The sequence below is a fragment of the Sceloporus occidentalis genome, unplaced genomic scaffold (genome assembly GCF_023333645.1).
Source record: "Sceloporus occidentalis isolate IW3139 unplaced genomic scaffold, rSceOcc1.0.p SCAF_4, whole genome shotgun sequence".
In the NCBI taxonomy this organism is placed as follows: domain Eukaryota; kingdom Metazoa; phylum Chordata; class Lepidosauria; order Squamata; family Phrynosomatidae; genus Sceloporus; species Sceloporus occidentalis.
In genome coordinates this window covers 147,611,088-147,626,797 of record NW_028316984.1, presented here as the reverse complement: position 1 = coordinate 147,626,797, position 15,710 = coordinate 147,611,088, and the positions used below count along the sequence as shown (strand labels likewise).

Below are 15,710 nucleotides of genomic sequence, written 5' to 3'. Positions count from 1 at the left end.
CACCCCAGATAATGGTCATCCAGCTGTATGGACTGCAACAGCTGCCCAGGTAAGTGTGAAAGTATTCTTTCTCAAGAGCGGAACAGGAAATCAAGAGGACTCCAATAACCAGAAAACAAAGTAATAAGTGTAACATATTTTTTAAAAAGTATGGAATGCACAGCTGCCAGAAGCTGAGTCACTTGAACAGTTGTTTTCCCAGCCAGGTGGACCCATACTGTGCTGTCACCAAACAGATTAGACATTAGGTAAAACAAGGAAATGGCTTGTGTTCCCCAGGGCAAAGGAGGTGAAGAACATGTTCCAGCTGGAGAAGGAAGTTGGTGGTCAATGAGTGGAATGAGAGGGAAGCAGTATATGTCACAAAAGTGACCTATCAAGATCTGGGCAACAAGCACAGCTAATATACAACCCGCCTTTTCTAGTTATAGAAAGACAGGGAACTAGAAAGAATATTGGTTTGATAGCTAGATGAAAACATTTTGCTATGCTAAAAGTTCTCTAATTTTTATTTTTCAAACCAAACTTAAAAGGGTTGGTGCTTCAGATATTGTGGAACCAAGTATCTCCCACAGAAAAAATAAAACTGAGGAAGTAAGGGGGACAATGCAACCACCACATCAGTAATTAGAATAGAGATTTCTGTTTCAGTGGCAACTTGATTTGGAAGTCAGAAAGAGCAGCTGCAGACCAATATTTCTGCAGCCCCATAAAGTCTTGTCCCTTCTCATCTTGTGCAATTGAAATTCTTTAGTTCCTTGTCCCATTTGCAAAAACAAAAAAAGGAAGTATTTTTGTGTGGCCCTGTTGCAGACTGTTATCTACATCTCTAAACTCTCTTGTTTTGGAAGCAGAATTCTTTGATGGTCTAGGGTTAGGTTTTGAAAAATAGTGTTACAAATTGAGAAAACCTTTGTGCAACCCACCCAAACTGTTTAGGCAGGCAAGCAGATTTTTTTAAAAAAATTGGCTAGCAGTTATTTCTTTCTCTGTGTGTGTGTGCTTTAAGAGACCAAAACAAAAACTTTTAGAAAAACATAAAAACCCTATGAAATTCATTGAAATGCCACTGCAATGGCTTCCTCCTGAGTAGGGAGCCTGATGGCAGCAAAACCAAGAGGGGCATACCTACTCCTTCTCCTTTGCCGCCATGAGGCTTACTTCTGAGGAAGGAACCCAGTGGAGGTGAAGCCAGGTGGGGCACACTCACCCCTTATCCTTTGCTGCTGCCAGGCTTATCCTGAGGAGGGAGCCTGGTTGGGGCAATACCAGGAGGAGCGCATTCGCCCCTTCTCCCACTTCTTCTCTCACTTATCCCCACCCCTGCCACTCACTCAGGCTCAGAAAAGAATGCCAGGCAACAGCGACCTATGCTGCCCTCCCTCCATCCTCTCCTTCTGCTTCCCTCCCGTGCCCAGTTGTTGCCCACCCGGGACTACCCTGGGGTAGTGCAGGCAAGTGAGGCAGCATGAGGGAGTTCGAGGGCCGTGCGCTACTCCTCTTCCACTGCCTTGGTTTCCTCCTCACAGAGAGAGCCAGGGCAGTGGAGAAGAAGAAGCAGGATTAGTAGCAGCACCCCCACAATGGGAAGAGGGTCTGACCAAGTGTCACCCCTATTCTGAGGTGTCCCCCACCATGGGATGCACCCCCCTAGTGATGCCATTGAGTACTAGCAGCCACCTCTCTCAAATACTCTGATCCTCAGTATTTTCCCTTCTCAGTTTCTGTTCTGTGAAATGAGGTCTTTTGTTGTTGTTTGTTTGTTTTTTGGTGCCATGGAAGGAAGAATATGTGGCTTGATATTTGGGGCTGAAACCTACTGCTTCCTTTACTGAGTTTCTTAAGTGTGTTACACATTCTTTCTGATAAGGCAGGATGCCATTTTTGCTTTTTTGTTTTTTTAAGAATATGTTTGAGAGATCATAAAGCTGTATTAAAATAAAAAGGAGAAAAGAAAAAGAAAGAAACAAAACAAGACATAAAAGTAAAGATTAGGAAGCAAAGGAAAAGAAGAAGACTTCCACTTTTCCTTTCAGTGGTTATATAACAATATAATTGTTTCAAGCATCTCTAAATAAATATCCAACAGGACCCTTCTTTATATACCCTGTTTCATAATTCCTCAAAACCAAAAATATCTCCCTTCTTCCCAAGAATAGAATGGCCAATTTTAAAACATCACTCATTATCTTTCTGTAATCATATCAAACAATTAAGCCATTACATCAATGTTAAGTATATAATACTGATCCTTCTAATTGAAATTATAAATCTATTTCATATAATAAAATAACACTCTGTCCTGACCATCTTCTTCTACAATTCTGTCGAATTTCCTCCTCCCACCATTTTAAAACTATATCCACATCCAAATCTCAATACCATTTTATCCTGTAGCCAGATTTCTTAACACATTTCACCCAAAGACTATTCTTTAAATTTAATCTTAAATCTAACACAGGTATTCATCCTCAACCATACAAATTGTGATCTCACCTATCTTCAAGCTGCCCACCTCCCTTCCACAAACCTTGTTGTTATAGCCATGTAGTTTTCATCCCCTTGATAATAGTTGTTCTGAGGATCATGCAATTTAATTCCTCAGACCCACTTTCAAGCTCCTCTTTCTCAGTTTTACCATCTAATACCACCTCAGTTTTGCAGGCTAAACTTTCCAGTGGATCCATTTTGATTTGTTCTTCCCCACATATATCTTTCACAGACATCACTTCCAGATTAGCTTCATCTTTCTCTCCCTCTTGATCTGTCATTTCCATACTCAAATCCACTGTTTCCATTTCACCCTTCTCTGTGTACCCAGTTCTGTCATCAAATGTTTAGCTTCCATACTCTGTTTCAAAACTTTTGTCATATCTTGCTCATGGATCTAGCTTTCTATCAGAAGGAAGCCAAGGAATCATGTGAAAACCAACCTGAAGATATCATCTCATCCCAAAATTCTACTACACTTGCCATTACATTGGACACAATGCTTTCTGCAAAATTCAGTTCTGAGAATTGGTTCACAATTGGCTCTTGACATCACAGAAACAAGTCACAAAAGGAGACTAACAAACAAATAAAAAACATAATTTTACATAGCCTGTCATGAATTATTTTGCAACATATGCAAAAATAAATAAAATAGCTTGAAAATAATCAGAAGATACACGAATTCCAAAAAGCAAACCTGGATTTTGCCATTTTATATAAAGGGACATCACTTTGGTATGCCATTATATATAATGGGAATTGAGTATTCATGGATTTTGGTATCCGGGTTGGGGTGCTGGTCCTCGAACCAAACCCCAGCGCATATCAAGGGCCCACTGTAGTAGTTTAACTCTATTCTGCTTTGCTGGAGTACTATGACTAGTTCTAGGCATCAGAGCTCAGCAATAACATTAACAAGCTGGAACATTTCCAAGGAATAATGATCAAAGGTCTGACAACCAAAGTCTTATGGAATTGGGTATATTTAGCTTGAAGAAGAGAAGACTAATAGGTGACATGATAGCCACTTTTAAATATGTGATGGGATCTAACATAGGTGATGGAGTGAGCTTGTTTTCTGCAGCTTCAACGACTAAGATACAAACCAATGGATTCAAATAGCAAGAAAAGAGATCCCATCTAAACATTAGGAAGGACTTCTTGATTGTAAAGACTGTTCAAGAGTGAAATAGACTGCCTCAAAAGGTAGTGGACTCTTCTTAAGAGATCTTTAAACTGGAGTGCTTTCACTGTGTATTTCTGCATGACAAGGTGTTGGACTAGCTGGACTAAAACACACATACACACTCAGTCACAAGAAACCAAGATGCCCCTGAAAGGAGGGATTGGCATCTGCCATGTTACATAAAACTTAAAGACAAGTGGGACATTCAGATCTGGTGGTGGAAGCTATTTTTAAAAAACTCACTTTAGACAGTACACACCCCCACTCTGCTGAAAACACACAAAGGCCAGCAGTCAGGTGCAGCACCAAAGTCCCACCTCAATTCTGCCTCTTGTCAGCAGTTGTGATGACTCAGGCACTAAATATAGAAAGCAATTTAAACAGTGCTATCCTCAGAGCAAATGTTCTTCTATGTCTCTCATGCAGAGTCTGTCACATACACACTGGGAACACTTTTTTGCTTGCTATGTCTGGCTTTTTTAAAAACAAAAACAAATCTTCCAGAGGGACAGTTCAGGACTCAGGAGGTTTTTCCAGTGTGCCATCAGTGAGAAAAAGCTCCTTGTCATTGTCAGGGTTACAATGCAACACACAAGTCAAGCAGTGTTAATAAAAGGAACTTTTGTGTACAAGGCAAGCTACATTCTGCAAGACATTGCAGAAGCAGAAGGTAAAGGAAACAACTGCTTTTCTGAAAGGGGGGTAGGTAATGAAATTTCTACCTTGTCCCGTTTAGTAGTATTGACAAGTCCACCTACAGTATGAATGGATATGACATGTTTGCCTCCCCAGTGTAGCTTCTGCAGAAGCAGGGAGGAATTTAACAGCTTGTGTTCCTGCCCTTCTTGCCTCACTGCCATAAACTTTTATTGGTCAATATATATAGCTCTCAATTACAGTTCATTTTCAACATAAGTATCCCTGAAGCCCTGAAGCATTATCTCAGCAAGATCTAGAGGCCAAAACAGGGGACTGGAGTCAGGTCTCCTGGATTTTATTGACAATTATGCAGTTCTTGTAATTGTGAGAATAAGCTGCCTCCATTTCTTATAGACTCCTTGTTCATTAAGTAAGGTGATAGTAGCCATAATATAGTCAAAATGATAGGGGGACTGTTCACTTTTATTGTGGTTGTTATCCTAAAAGATAGAAAAATGCAGTTAACTAGAAACATTTGTTAGAATCTTCCCCCAAAGGCTACAGTTCCTTTCTAGGAATTAAGTCCCACTGAATTCAGCTGGACTTGGTTCTGACTTAAAACAATACATTCAGCATGTTGACCATCTTTAGGTCTTGATGACTTCTGTATGCACAGGATGTAGAAACTGCTCCACAGTGCCACAGTGTGCCATAGTGGTGGCTGATGGCTTCCATAACTGAGGGGTGCTGAATCTGCTATGGGTTTTAATCCAGATTTTAAACAAGCTATTTAGGGTCCTGAACCTTATGCACACCAAAATGGGTTCAGTAACTTGGATAGTTCCTTTGAAATTCAGAGTAAAATCCAATGCAGTTTCACCACTCCACTGACATGGAAGCCATTGGCTGTTCCCAGGATGTCACTATAGAAAGCCCAAGCCCCTGGTGATCAAGATGTATCAAGATCAATGAACTTGCTGATTAAAAATAAAACTTCTAATATGCTTTGACATCCTATGTGTGTATATATGTGTCTTCAAGTCACCTGTGAACTTACATAGACCCCAAGAATTCATATGGTTTTCTTAGGCAAGGAACACTCAGAGATGCCAATTCCTTTCTTCCTTTGAAATATAGCCTACAGCACCTGGTATTATTGGCAGTCTCCTATCCAAGTACTAACCAGGGCTGACCCTGCATAGTTTCCAAAATCAGGTGCCTTTAAGGTACAGGTATTTAGGCCCCTCTGACATTCTAAAAAAGTAACACAGAATTTCACTTTAATATCATAGAGGACCATTTACCTAGCATCCTAGAAGAGAAGTAGTAGAGGTTCAATGTCTCCTTAAAGAGAAGGCTTGTCTTCCCTAACATGACACTCACTAGATTCTTTCTACTATTATCCCATCATCCCTGAACCTTGGCTGTGCTGGCTGGGACTGGTAGGAGGTGTACTCCAACTGTATTGCCCAATTCAACAATCAGCCCAACAACATTGCAAATGACAAGCACAATCTCATAAGCAGTGTTCTCCTTTTCACAGACATAGGAACAAGTGCTTCTCCTTGAGATGATCCACAGTGGTGTATTATGTTATCTAAAAACAACACAGAAGGCATCTCACTTCAAAAATTGTTTATACCCATAAAATTAGTTGATAGTATCAAAACCCATAGGACTGGTCAAAAAATGTTCCTTTAATCAGTCTCCAGTCCTTTGTAGAACAATTTGGACCTAGGGAACCTATCAGAGGCAACCCAAGGAGAAGTCAGAGTTTTCCTGGCCGCAGATGATCTCTCAAATAACTCTTGGACAGCCGCCTGTTATCTTTGCCAACAACCAGAGGAGAAAATTGGCCAGGAGTGAGGCAGGGAAGGAAAAGGAGGTATTAGCTTAAGCGTAGCAATAAATAAAACTTTCAGTGGTCTCAAATTTAACTCCACGGAAAGATGAAGTCCTCACATACAGTATATGCCTATTAGGAAAAGGATCCCCTAAGCTTAGTTGCCAACATCAGTTCATAGCGGAGACCCATCGGCCATTTCCCAGCACACCAGGGTTTGTTTCTGTTTTCCTCTTTAAGAAAAGGAAAGGAAAAAAGATACAATCAACCAGCACTCTCTCCCTCTTTGCAACACACTGTTATTTCAGCTGAAGGAAGGGAATGAAAGTAAGAGGGAGCTCCTCCTCTCTTGGCCACATGCCTTGTTCGTAGTAAAAGAGGGATGCTTTTGTTTACTAACTCTCCCACATGCTTGGCTGAGACAGGAGTCTCCTGCATTACTTTTGCTCTTACTCTGCTTCCTCACTGGCTCACTGGAGCCATGGCAACACACACTTCTGGCCCAAAGGAAAGGGAGGGGAGAGGCCTGAGTGCCTTTTTTTGGTTACAGCTTATTTTTTTCCCCTTCCCCTGGGGCATTCTCGGACACATTTCCCAGACAAAGACATTGGAGAGCTACACTCCCCAGATGGAAAGGGTCAGATTACAACCAGTTCTACAGCTTCCCTTCAGGACTCCAAAACAAACCCCTGTTAACCTTTGCTACACTGGGCAAAGTAAGCTGTACCAGAAATGACCTAAGGGACAGATATATTGAAAGGAATCAAGAAGAAAAAGTTGAAGGCTTTCATGGCTGGCATCCATAGGTTTTTGTGGGTCTTTCAGGCTATGAGGCTGTGTTCTAGAAGACTTTATTCCTGATGTTTCACCAGAAGCTGTGGCATCTTCTAGATGCCAGCCACAGCTGCTGGTGAAACAGCAGGAATAAACTCTTCTAGAACACGGCCTCTAGTCCAAAAAACTCACAAAAACTACAATGTACAATGTCCAAAGGAGAAGGGGAGGAGGGCAAGAGATTTTTAAAATCCTCACCCATCAAACAGGTGAACATTTCACATTTGTGAAAAGCAACAAAGTGGAATGCCTGGAGACAAGTCTGATAAGCGAGCTTCAAATGCTCCAGTTAACTCTTTGCTCACATTGCCTTTGGCAAATCTGCTTCATGAGACCCCTTCCTCAACTCTGCTTAAGGGCAGCTCAAAATGGTAGTATCTCCCCCTCACAATGCCAAAAGGAAGTCTTGGAGGGATAAATATGATAAGGAACAAGCAATAATACATTGTGGTTTATTAGTTATATTTATATCCCACCTTTTCTTCAAGGAGCTCAAGGGAACTGTACATATTTCTCCTTTGCTGTTGCTGATAACAGCCTTCACATCAATCCCAACTCATGGCGGGATGAGACAGCTCCAAGACTCCCTATCCTCCACTGCTCTGCTTGTTGTTGTTGTTGTTAACCACCTTTGAGTCAATTCCAACTCATGGCAACCCTATGAATGAAACATCTCCAAGACCCCCTACCTCCCACTGCTCTGCTTAGGTCCTGTAAATTCATACCTGTGAGCTCCTTCATAGTGTCCATGCATCTAGCATGTGCCCTTCCTCTCTTTCCACATCCCTCCACCTTTCCTAGCATTATTGTCTTTTCCAGTGAATCGTGCCTTCTCATGATGTGGCCAAATTACGACAGCCTCAACTTAATCATCTTGGGAAATTTAAGGTTTGATCTGTTCAAGGACCCATTTTTTGTTGTTGTTGTTTTGTCTCTGCACTCTTCTCCAGCACCACATCTCAAAATAATTTATTTTCTTCTTATCCACTTTCTTCACTGTCCATTTCTCCTCCTCCTCATTTTATCCTCCCCAGAATAAACCTATGAAGTAAGTCATGCTCAGAGAGTGTGAACAGTCCTAGGCTACCCACTGAACTTCACAATTCAGTGGGGAATCAGACCTGAGAGAACCAGCATGGTGTAGTGGTTTGAGTGTTGGACTACAACTCCAGAGAGTAGGGTTTGATTCCCTGCTCAGCCTTGAAACCTGCTGGGTAATCTTGGGCAAGTCATGTGCTTCCAGCATCAGAGGATGGCAATGGCAAACCTCCTTTGAACAACTCTTGCAAACAAAACCCCATGATAGGGTTTCCATAAGTCGGAAATGATTTGAAAGCACACAACACCCACACACCCATTCACAGAATTATAGCAAATCTTGCTATGATTGGTTCATCATTCTTAAGAGTCACCATAAGTTAGAAATGACTCGAAGGCACACAACAGCAACTCCAGTTGAACTGCCATAGTCTTAGGAAACCTGGGATTTGTAGTTTGGTGGGGCACTAGCGCTCTCAGGGCTGAGAATTCTAAATGCCCCTCCCTAAACTGCCAATCCCAGGATTCTGTAAGATGGGATCGTGGCAGTTAAAGTGGCCCTTCTTATACACAGATTTTTTATACATTGATTCAAGCATCCACAGTTTGAAAATGTTCAAAAAAAGTATAAATTTCAAATATCAAACCTTGATTTTTCCATTTTTTTAATAAGGGACACCATTTTGTTATGTCATTATATTTAATGGGACTTGAGCATCCACGGATTTTGTTATACACAAGGGATCTTGGAAGCAAACCCCACCATATAACAAGGGTTCACTGTAATTCTGTAGTGTGAATGGCTCCCTAATTCTCCTAATTCCCAGTCCAACATTCTAACCACTATACTATACTGGTTCTCATTTTTATATCACTGATAGGCAATGGGACCACTGAAATCTGGACACTGGGTACCACATGGGATGACAACCACAGTCTTACTCTATGTTAATCCTACACAGAATCCTACACAGAATTAATACAGGAATCCCCAACAGCTGCAGAAAATCAAGTTCTATCACCCTGCAGCCACTGCCCAGTCACATTCCCCACATGACTCAAACCAGCAAGAGCTTCCTGAAAGAGCCATGTACTGTCACTACTGTTCAGTTGGAAATATTCACAGTGAGGCAATAGAACTTTTGTGGCTTGGTTTACTTCTATTAGAAGGGATCAAATGAATTTTTTATCTTGCAGAAATACATTCTTAGTCAGAAAAGCAATGGTTCCCTTTTGAGAAAGTCTGCTATGCTTGGTTACAGAACTCTCTAGCCCCTGACCAAACATTGGCCTTGGGACACACTATGTACACATCTTTCAAAGAGAGGCAAAAGCCACAGCAGTGATAAGCACTAGTGAGTAATTCTTCTTAGATGAAGTAGAAATGTTCTCAAAGCCTAGATAGGATCATTCTGAGTATATTAAAACTGGTTTTAATAGCGCTCCCCTAAGAACTGTTGGGAATTTTAAAACTTTGTTTGCAGCATCAAGATATGTGTTTCGGGATGTTCCACAAGGACAGAAGAAAACCTCACCAAAGCAGCAGTGAGAACACCCTGCACAAACAGTAATGGGACGGGTAAAAAAAGACACATCATACTATTCCAGAGATTACCTCACGCTGTACTATAAAGAAGAGACCTTCAGGAGTTTACAGTTTAGTCCTTAGAGAAACTGAAACAACTTTAGTTCTAACTAAAATCTGCCAACAAATATGGAAAACAAAACCATGGACCACAGACTGGAAATGATCAATACACATTGCTATCTCCAAAGAAGGAGGAACAAAAGACTGCAAGAGCTACAGGACCACTGCATTAATTTCCCATGCAAGCAAAGTCATGCTCAAAATTCTACAGCCAAGACTCTTGCCTTTGACCCCATACAGCGAGGCCAAAATAAAGCTCCTTTGGGTCACTTTGGAGGTCTGCTGTTTAAATGATGCATGCATCCTAAGAGTCTGGAAGCTTCTCTAAAGCTGCGCTCCAGTCCTCAGGACTAAATCGTGGCTGTGGTGCAGCTTCTGGACTCTTAGGACACATGCATCATTTAAACAGCATACCTCCAAAGTGACCCGAAGCAGCTTTATTTTGGCCTGTCTGTATGGAGCCATAATCATCTTCTGATTTCATCTGAGGTTGTCATAAATTAGGAATCACTTTAAGACACACAACAGGTGAAATGGAGGTGTGGGGGCAGTTTTATCTCTTCCCTTGGATAGCAAAATTTCTTGGGGTGACCCCAATCACCCTTCTACATTAGCCAATCTAAGAAATCTGTCCTTTACTCAAATGTTTTGCTTATTTTTTTGTTCCACACAAATTAGGGTGGAGCGATTGGGATTTACATGTAAGACCTCTCCTTTAGGCATCTCCAAACCAGTTTGCTTTGTCAATCGGGCTGCAATGAGACTAAATGAACACATGGGAATGGGAATAAAGGAAACTGGTCTTATATGTAAAGAACTAAATAATACAATTATCAACTCTGGGTTAGGGTGGGCTAAAGAATTAGCTTCCATGTCTGAAAATTCTTTACACTTGAAACCACATTTGGTTCATCAAAAAAACAATGTTTTGGGTATACTGAACACCATTATGCCTCTATAGGGGGAAAAATCCCTGTCTACCTCAACTAAATGTTGGTGATGTAATACAGGCACTGCTTCCCTGTGACATGCATGCTCAGTGGTCTTTCCTTTTTGGTTAGATGTACTAAAGCATTCCTGTTTTGTAACAGGAAAGTCAGTGGTGGTTTGAGTGCTGGACTACAGCTCTAGAAACAGACTTTGAATCCCTGCTCAGCCATAAAAACATATTAGATGACCCTGGGCAAGTCACAATCTTTCAGTCTCAGACGAAGGCAAGAACAAACCCACTCTGAACAAATCTTGCCAAGAAAACTCCGTGATAGGTTTGCCATAGCCTTAAGTCAGAAAGGATCTGAATGCACACAATAGAAAAAGCATTAGCATTTGTAGGTACATTGCTCTTTTAAATTATTTTCCTACAAAGTGGAATTTAACTAATGGTGTAAATACTCTAAGGGCACCAGATCCTGTCTGATCTTGGAAGTGAAGCAGGGTCAGCCTTGATTAGTAATTGGATGGGACACCACCAATGAATATCAGGTATTGTAAGCTATATTTCAGAGGGAAGAACTAGCAAAACTACTTGCTTAAGTACTCTTCCTTGCCTAAGCAAGCCTCTGAAATTCATCGGGTCACCACTGGTTGAGTAACATGAAAGCATATATACACATGCACAATGTGGTTGGACCTTGTGTGTCTTTACTGTAGCAAAAAGGCTTGTAGAAGCATAGTTAACATACAAAGAAGCTCCTTTTTAAAATGAAGTCTTTTTACACTCTTTCTTCCTCCTTGCCCTCTGTCTAACTTAGGTTGTTGTTAGTTTTTTAAGCATTATTAGTACAGGGGAAGATGGTGAAGGAGGGTTGGAAAAACTTTTGGTGTTCGGTTGCAGCAGTATGGCTGCAGTAAACAATGCAATAAAGCTTAAGTTGGGAACTAGCAGGAGTCCCACACTAACATCTTATTGTGGGTATGTGTGCCTACTTACAACAGGAAAGGTAACAACAATTGCCTTCCAAATCCCTTACTGAGCATGCATGAACAGCAAAACAGAGAGAAAGAGTGAGGGCAATATATACTGTATATAGTGTGATGGCAAACATTTTAGAGACATTGGCGGGATACATACCGCCATTTAGTACGTCTTCTATACGTACTAGGGTTAGGAAGGGGCGGTGCTTCCGCACCCCCCTAACCCTAGTACGTATAGAATACGTACAAGATGGCGGCGCCCCTTCCACATGGGCGCCGCCATCTTTGCGTATCGGACGCTGAGCGTCCGTACGCGTCGCGCCGCTTGTGACGTAGCGAGCGCGCCCCTGGCGCCTCGCTACGTCGCAAACGCGACGAAAAAAGAAGCTCCATTTTGGAGCTTCTTTTTCGGTCCGCGCGGGAGTCGGGCCGTGTGAAGGCTCCGGCTCCCCCGCGGACCTACTGGCGGCGGCGGCAGAGCGCCGCAAAGTGGCGGTATGTACCCCGCCTGAGTGCCCAAACTGCAACCCAAAACCCACTTATTTATCACAAAGTGCCATGTCCCTCTGACTTTCTAGTAACAAACTCTGGCAAACTCTGTGTTGAGATGATGGCATGTGTGCCCACACAGAGGGCTCTGAGTGCCACTTCTGACACTCGTGCCATAGGTTCGCCATCACTGGTATATACTCATATATATGTCTAGAAATTTTAATTAAAAATTGACCTCCAGAAAACTGAAACCACTTATCCATGATTCAATGTAAGTACTGTATTTTAACTCTTTTCAAAAAAAGGAACCATCCCCCTTCTCTAAGTAGTGTGGAGAAAGGCGAGGGCTTAGTCTGTCCCAGGAGCATCTAAAAGAAGCACCAAACGCCTCTACTCTCTCTATCATGGAACCACTGCTGACCTTTTTGAATACCTGGGTGGGAAATTGGTGGCAATGGCAGCTCATTGGCACTTCCCTTCAAAGCAGGGCTAAGAGGAAGATTTTGAATAAGAGATTTCTGTATAGTTTTTTTGTGAGTTTTTCGGCCTATGAGGCCAAGTTCTAGAAGAATTTAGTCCTGTCCAGACTGGCCTGAAAGGCCAGCCTGGGGGCAGAGTTGGGGCATAGCATCCTGACGACACACACACCTGACTCTGCCCCCCCGGGTGCCCTGATGCCAAGCGCTACTCCAGACGGTGCACGCCATCATGGTGTGCCTTCGTCACTACATCCACAAAAACTTATGCCTGTCCAAATTTTTTAAGTTCTTTGGCATCATTTTCTTTTATTTGTCCTTCACATCCTTTTTTACATTCCCCTAAGTTTTACACTCAACTTACCCATGGATCATATCAAAATCCATAATTTGGGCCCCAAAACCTGCCCTCAACTTATACAGGAGGTTGACTTATACTTGAGTATATTCAGTAAGCCTGCATTGCCAGCTACCCCAAAACATGTTAAAGAAGAACAAATCTTTAAGTTTAGCCACCAAAATGAAAACCATAAAAATGTGGAAAATGTAATCTCTTGGGGCACTTTGAAAGAAGCTTCCAAAGTGGTCTCTAGAAGGTTCAAAACGTTTTTGTTTATTTATGGAAGGCTTGGCTAACCTGATTGTTTCATTCCACATGTGTGTGTTGTTAGTTTTGGATAAAAAAGTTTGCTGACACACGCTGAACAGCTCTTCTTTTTAGTGGTGCAGGAAGCTATCACTATCCTTTTCATGTTTCTTCTGCCTCTGGTACCATTTTGTTGTTGTTGTTGAACAAGTAATGCCCAGTAGATGTGTTCTTCTACTTTGTTAACTAAGGTATACCAGTACTCCTGAGCTGGAAAGATAAAACATTCACCATCTATTGTTCAATAGTCAGAAGATTGCTCTTCTTTAGCTATTCGTGTGTGTGTTTTATAGATGTCAACTTCAAGAAAATCTGCTTTTGAAAATATAGTTCATTTATATTAATGTATATACCTAGCCCACATTCATATATTATGCAATTCCCCCTTCCCTCACTTTAAAATCCTCCCCCCAGTACTATGTAATCATAAGATAAACAAGAAAAATTAAACAGAATAAATTTAAAAAGATATCAATTTGTATCCCAGTTTTGACCCAATTGTATATTATCTGAATTAACATACAAAACAACACTACATAGGGTTAAAGGAAAAGATAAAACAGCAGATAAGGCAGTGCATTCAAGCCAATGAACTAACGTCCATACTCCACCCTCTTACCCACCCACCCCATTTCCCTAAATAAGCCTACCCTCTGGAGGTGAAGCCTGTGGAATTGGTCTGCAATGCACTGCAACTTCCGTGCTATCTGAACTTCAGTACGCAATTCCTGTGGACTTTCCTGAGGTTCCTCCTGGAAGTGTGGATTCAATGAAAAACCAATAGGATTGACGTGTAAACGGTACCCAGCATTCCCTGTCAAATACCACAGAAGAATCAGGGTCTTACAACCTCTTAGCATGAAATACACAATTTTTCTTCCATAAAAAACACACATCATAAGATAGAATCATAGAATCATAGATACTATAGTTTGTGTCAAAGTATCACAACCAACATAACCAGCCGTTGGTTCTTATCAACTTTATACCTCTGGGTTGGGGAAATAGTTGAATTAAACACAACAATGGTTACAGCTGATTTGCAATTATCTTTAAAAAGGTGATGCTATTATTTTCTTTTGTAAGTACTGATGGGTGATAACACTTCCTGAGAAGAGTCATTTAGCTGGGGATTTGAAAGAGGTCTTACTGTAGCATCCCCTTTTTGCAGCACAGATAAAAATATCAAACAACCTCCTTAAACCAAGTTTGTAGAACACACACCTCATAGGTTTCATGCAGCCCCTATCCCTTTTTGTGTCCCAATTTCCAGATGAAATTTAGTGATGTGGTGGGGAGGGGGAGAAGCCACATTTTTTTTTAAAGAAGGGAGCATATACCTTGCTTTAAGGCAAATCAATACTTCTGGAAGACTTCTGGAGGTATGGATGTGTTTCAAAACAGGATGTGCTTGCTGCTGCATACTTTACTTTAAAACAGAAAGTACCCCCCACACACACACACACACCTTTCTGGCACACAAGCATACCCTCTAACACTTCAGTGATGAAAACAGGGCCATATTCTCCAACATTTCACAGATAAAAACTGGCACATGTGTGGCCAAGCAACTTCAGAAGATGGTTAAAATGGCAGAAGTTACTAATGAGGCAGAACACTCAAGCTAGAAGTAGCTGCAGCAGTATGCTTTTGCTGCAGTATAATGGGAAGAGCAAGGTTGTGCCCCCTCCCCCTGTCAAGTTACTTGACTGCAAACTACTTTTGCACTTTTAGTTTGCAAAAATGGAAGTGAGTTGAGGACAAAGTGGGAAACTGGGATAAGCAGAGAGAAACTGGGACATTTAAAAACAGTTGAAAAAGTGGAATAACAGAGGACTGATTAACTGGAACTGTTCCTGCCAATTCAGGACATTTGGAGGGCATACACCACTGTATCTCCCCATAATGAAAATGGCTCTTAGATCCATGGATGTTGAATGCTCTTATCTTAAACCAACAAAAATGTACACTCCACAACATCTACATCATGGTTCTATAAAGAATCAAGAAATCATAATGAAAAAAAGTGCAGAAACTGGACTTTAAATTACTTCAGTAATAAGATTAGAATTAAATGTGCAACTTGATACTTGCTAATTGGATTGACTATATATAAGAACAAAGTCCATTTTAAAAACTTAATCAGTCATATGATTTTTTTTTTTTTAATTGACTAAATGGGCATACAAATACATTAATTGTGCTCATGTGAAAAGCATTCTCTATTTGTTTTTCTATAGTGAATCTGAATAGAAGCAATCTCTCCTCATTTCTCTCCAGGGAAAATGTCTGTTCCAGTGCAGGACCTGTCTCCTGCCCCATGCCACTTGTTATATTAGCAAATATATTAAAACTATATAATTTTTTTGTTTTAAAAGAAGATGTGTCCAAACAAATAAAAATATTTTTATTTTATTTATTTCTTTTCTTTTCTTATATCCCGCCTTTTAGGTTGAAATTCCAAACACACATATTTGGACAGTACCATTGAACTCAGTGGG

At 41.1% G+C, this 15,710-nt stretch overlaps 1 protein-coding gene across 1 annotated transcript in view; it reads right to left on the bottom strand.

Annotated features, from left to right (window-relative positions):
• Nucleotides 1-15,710, bottom strand: part of BMF (Bcl2 modifying factor) — a 44,258-nt gene that overhangs the window by 6,321 nt on the left and 22,227 nt on the right. The window contains exon 3 of the mRNA XM_089521969.1: nucleotides 13,860-14,023. Coding sequence (XP_089378095.1) covers nucleotides 13,860-14,023 — 164 coding nt within the window. The remainder of the gene's footprint in view (nucleotides 1-13,859; nucleotides 14,024-15,710) is intronic.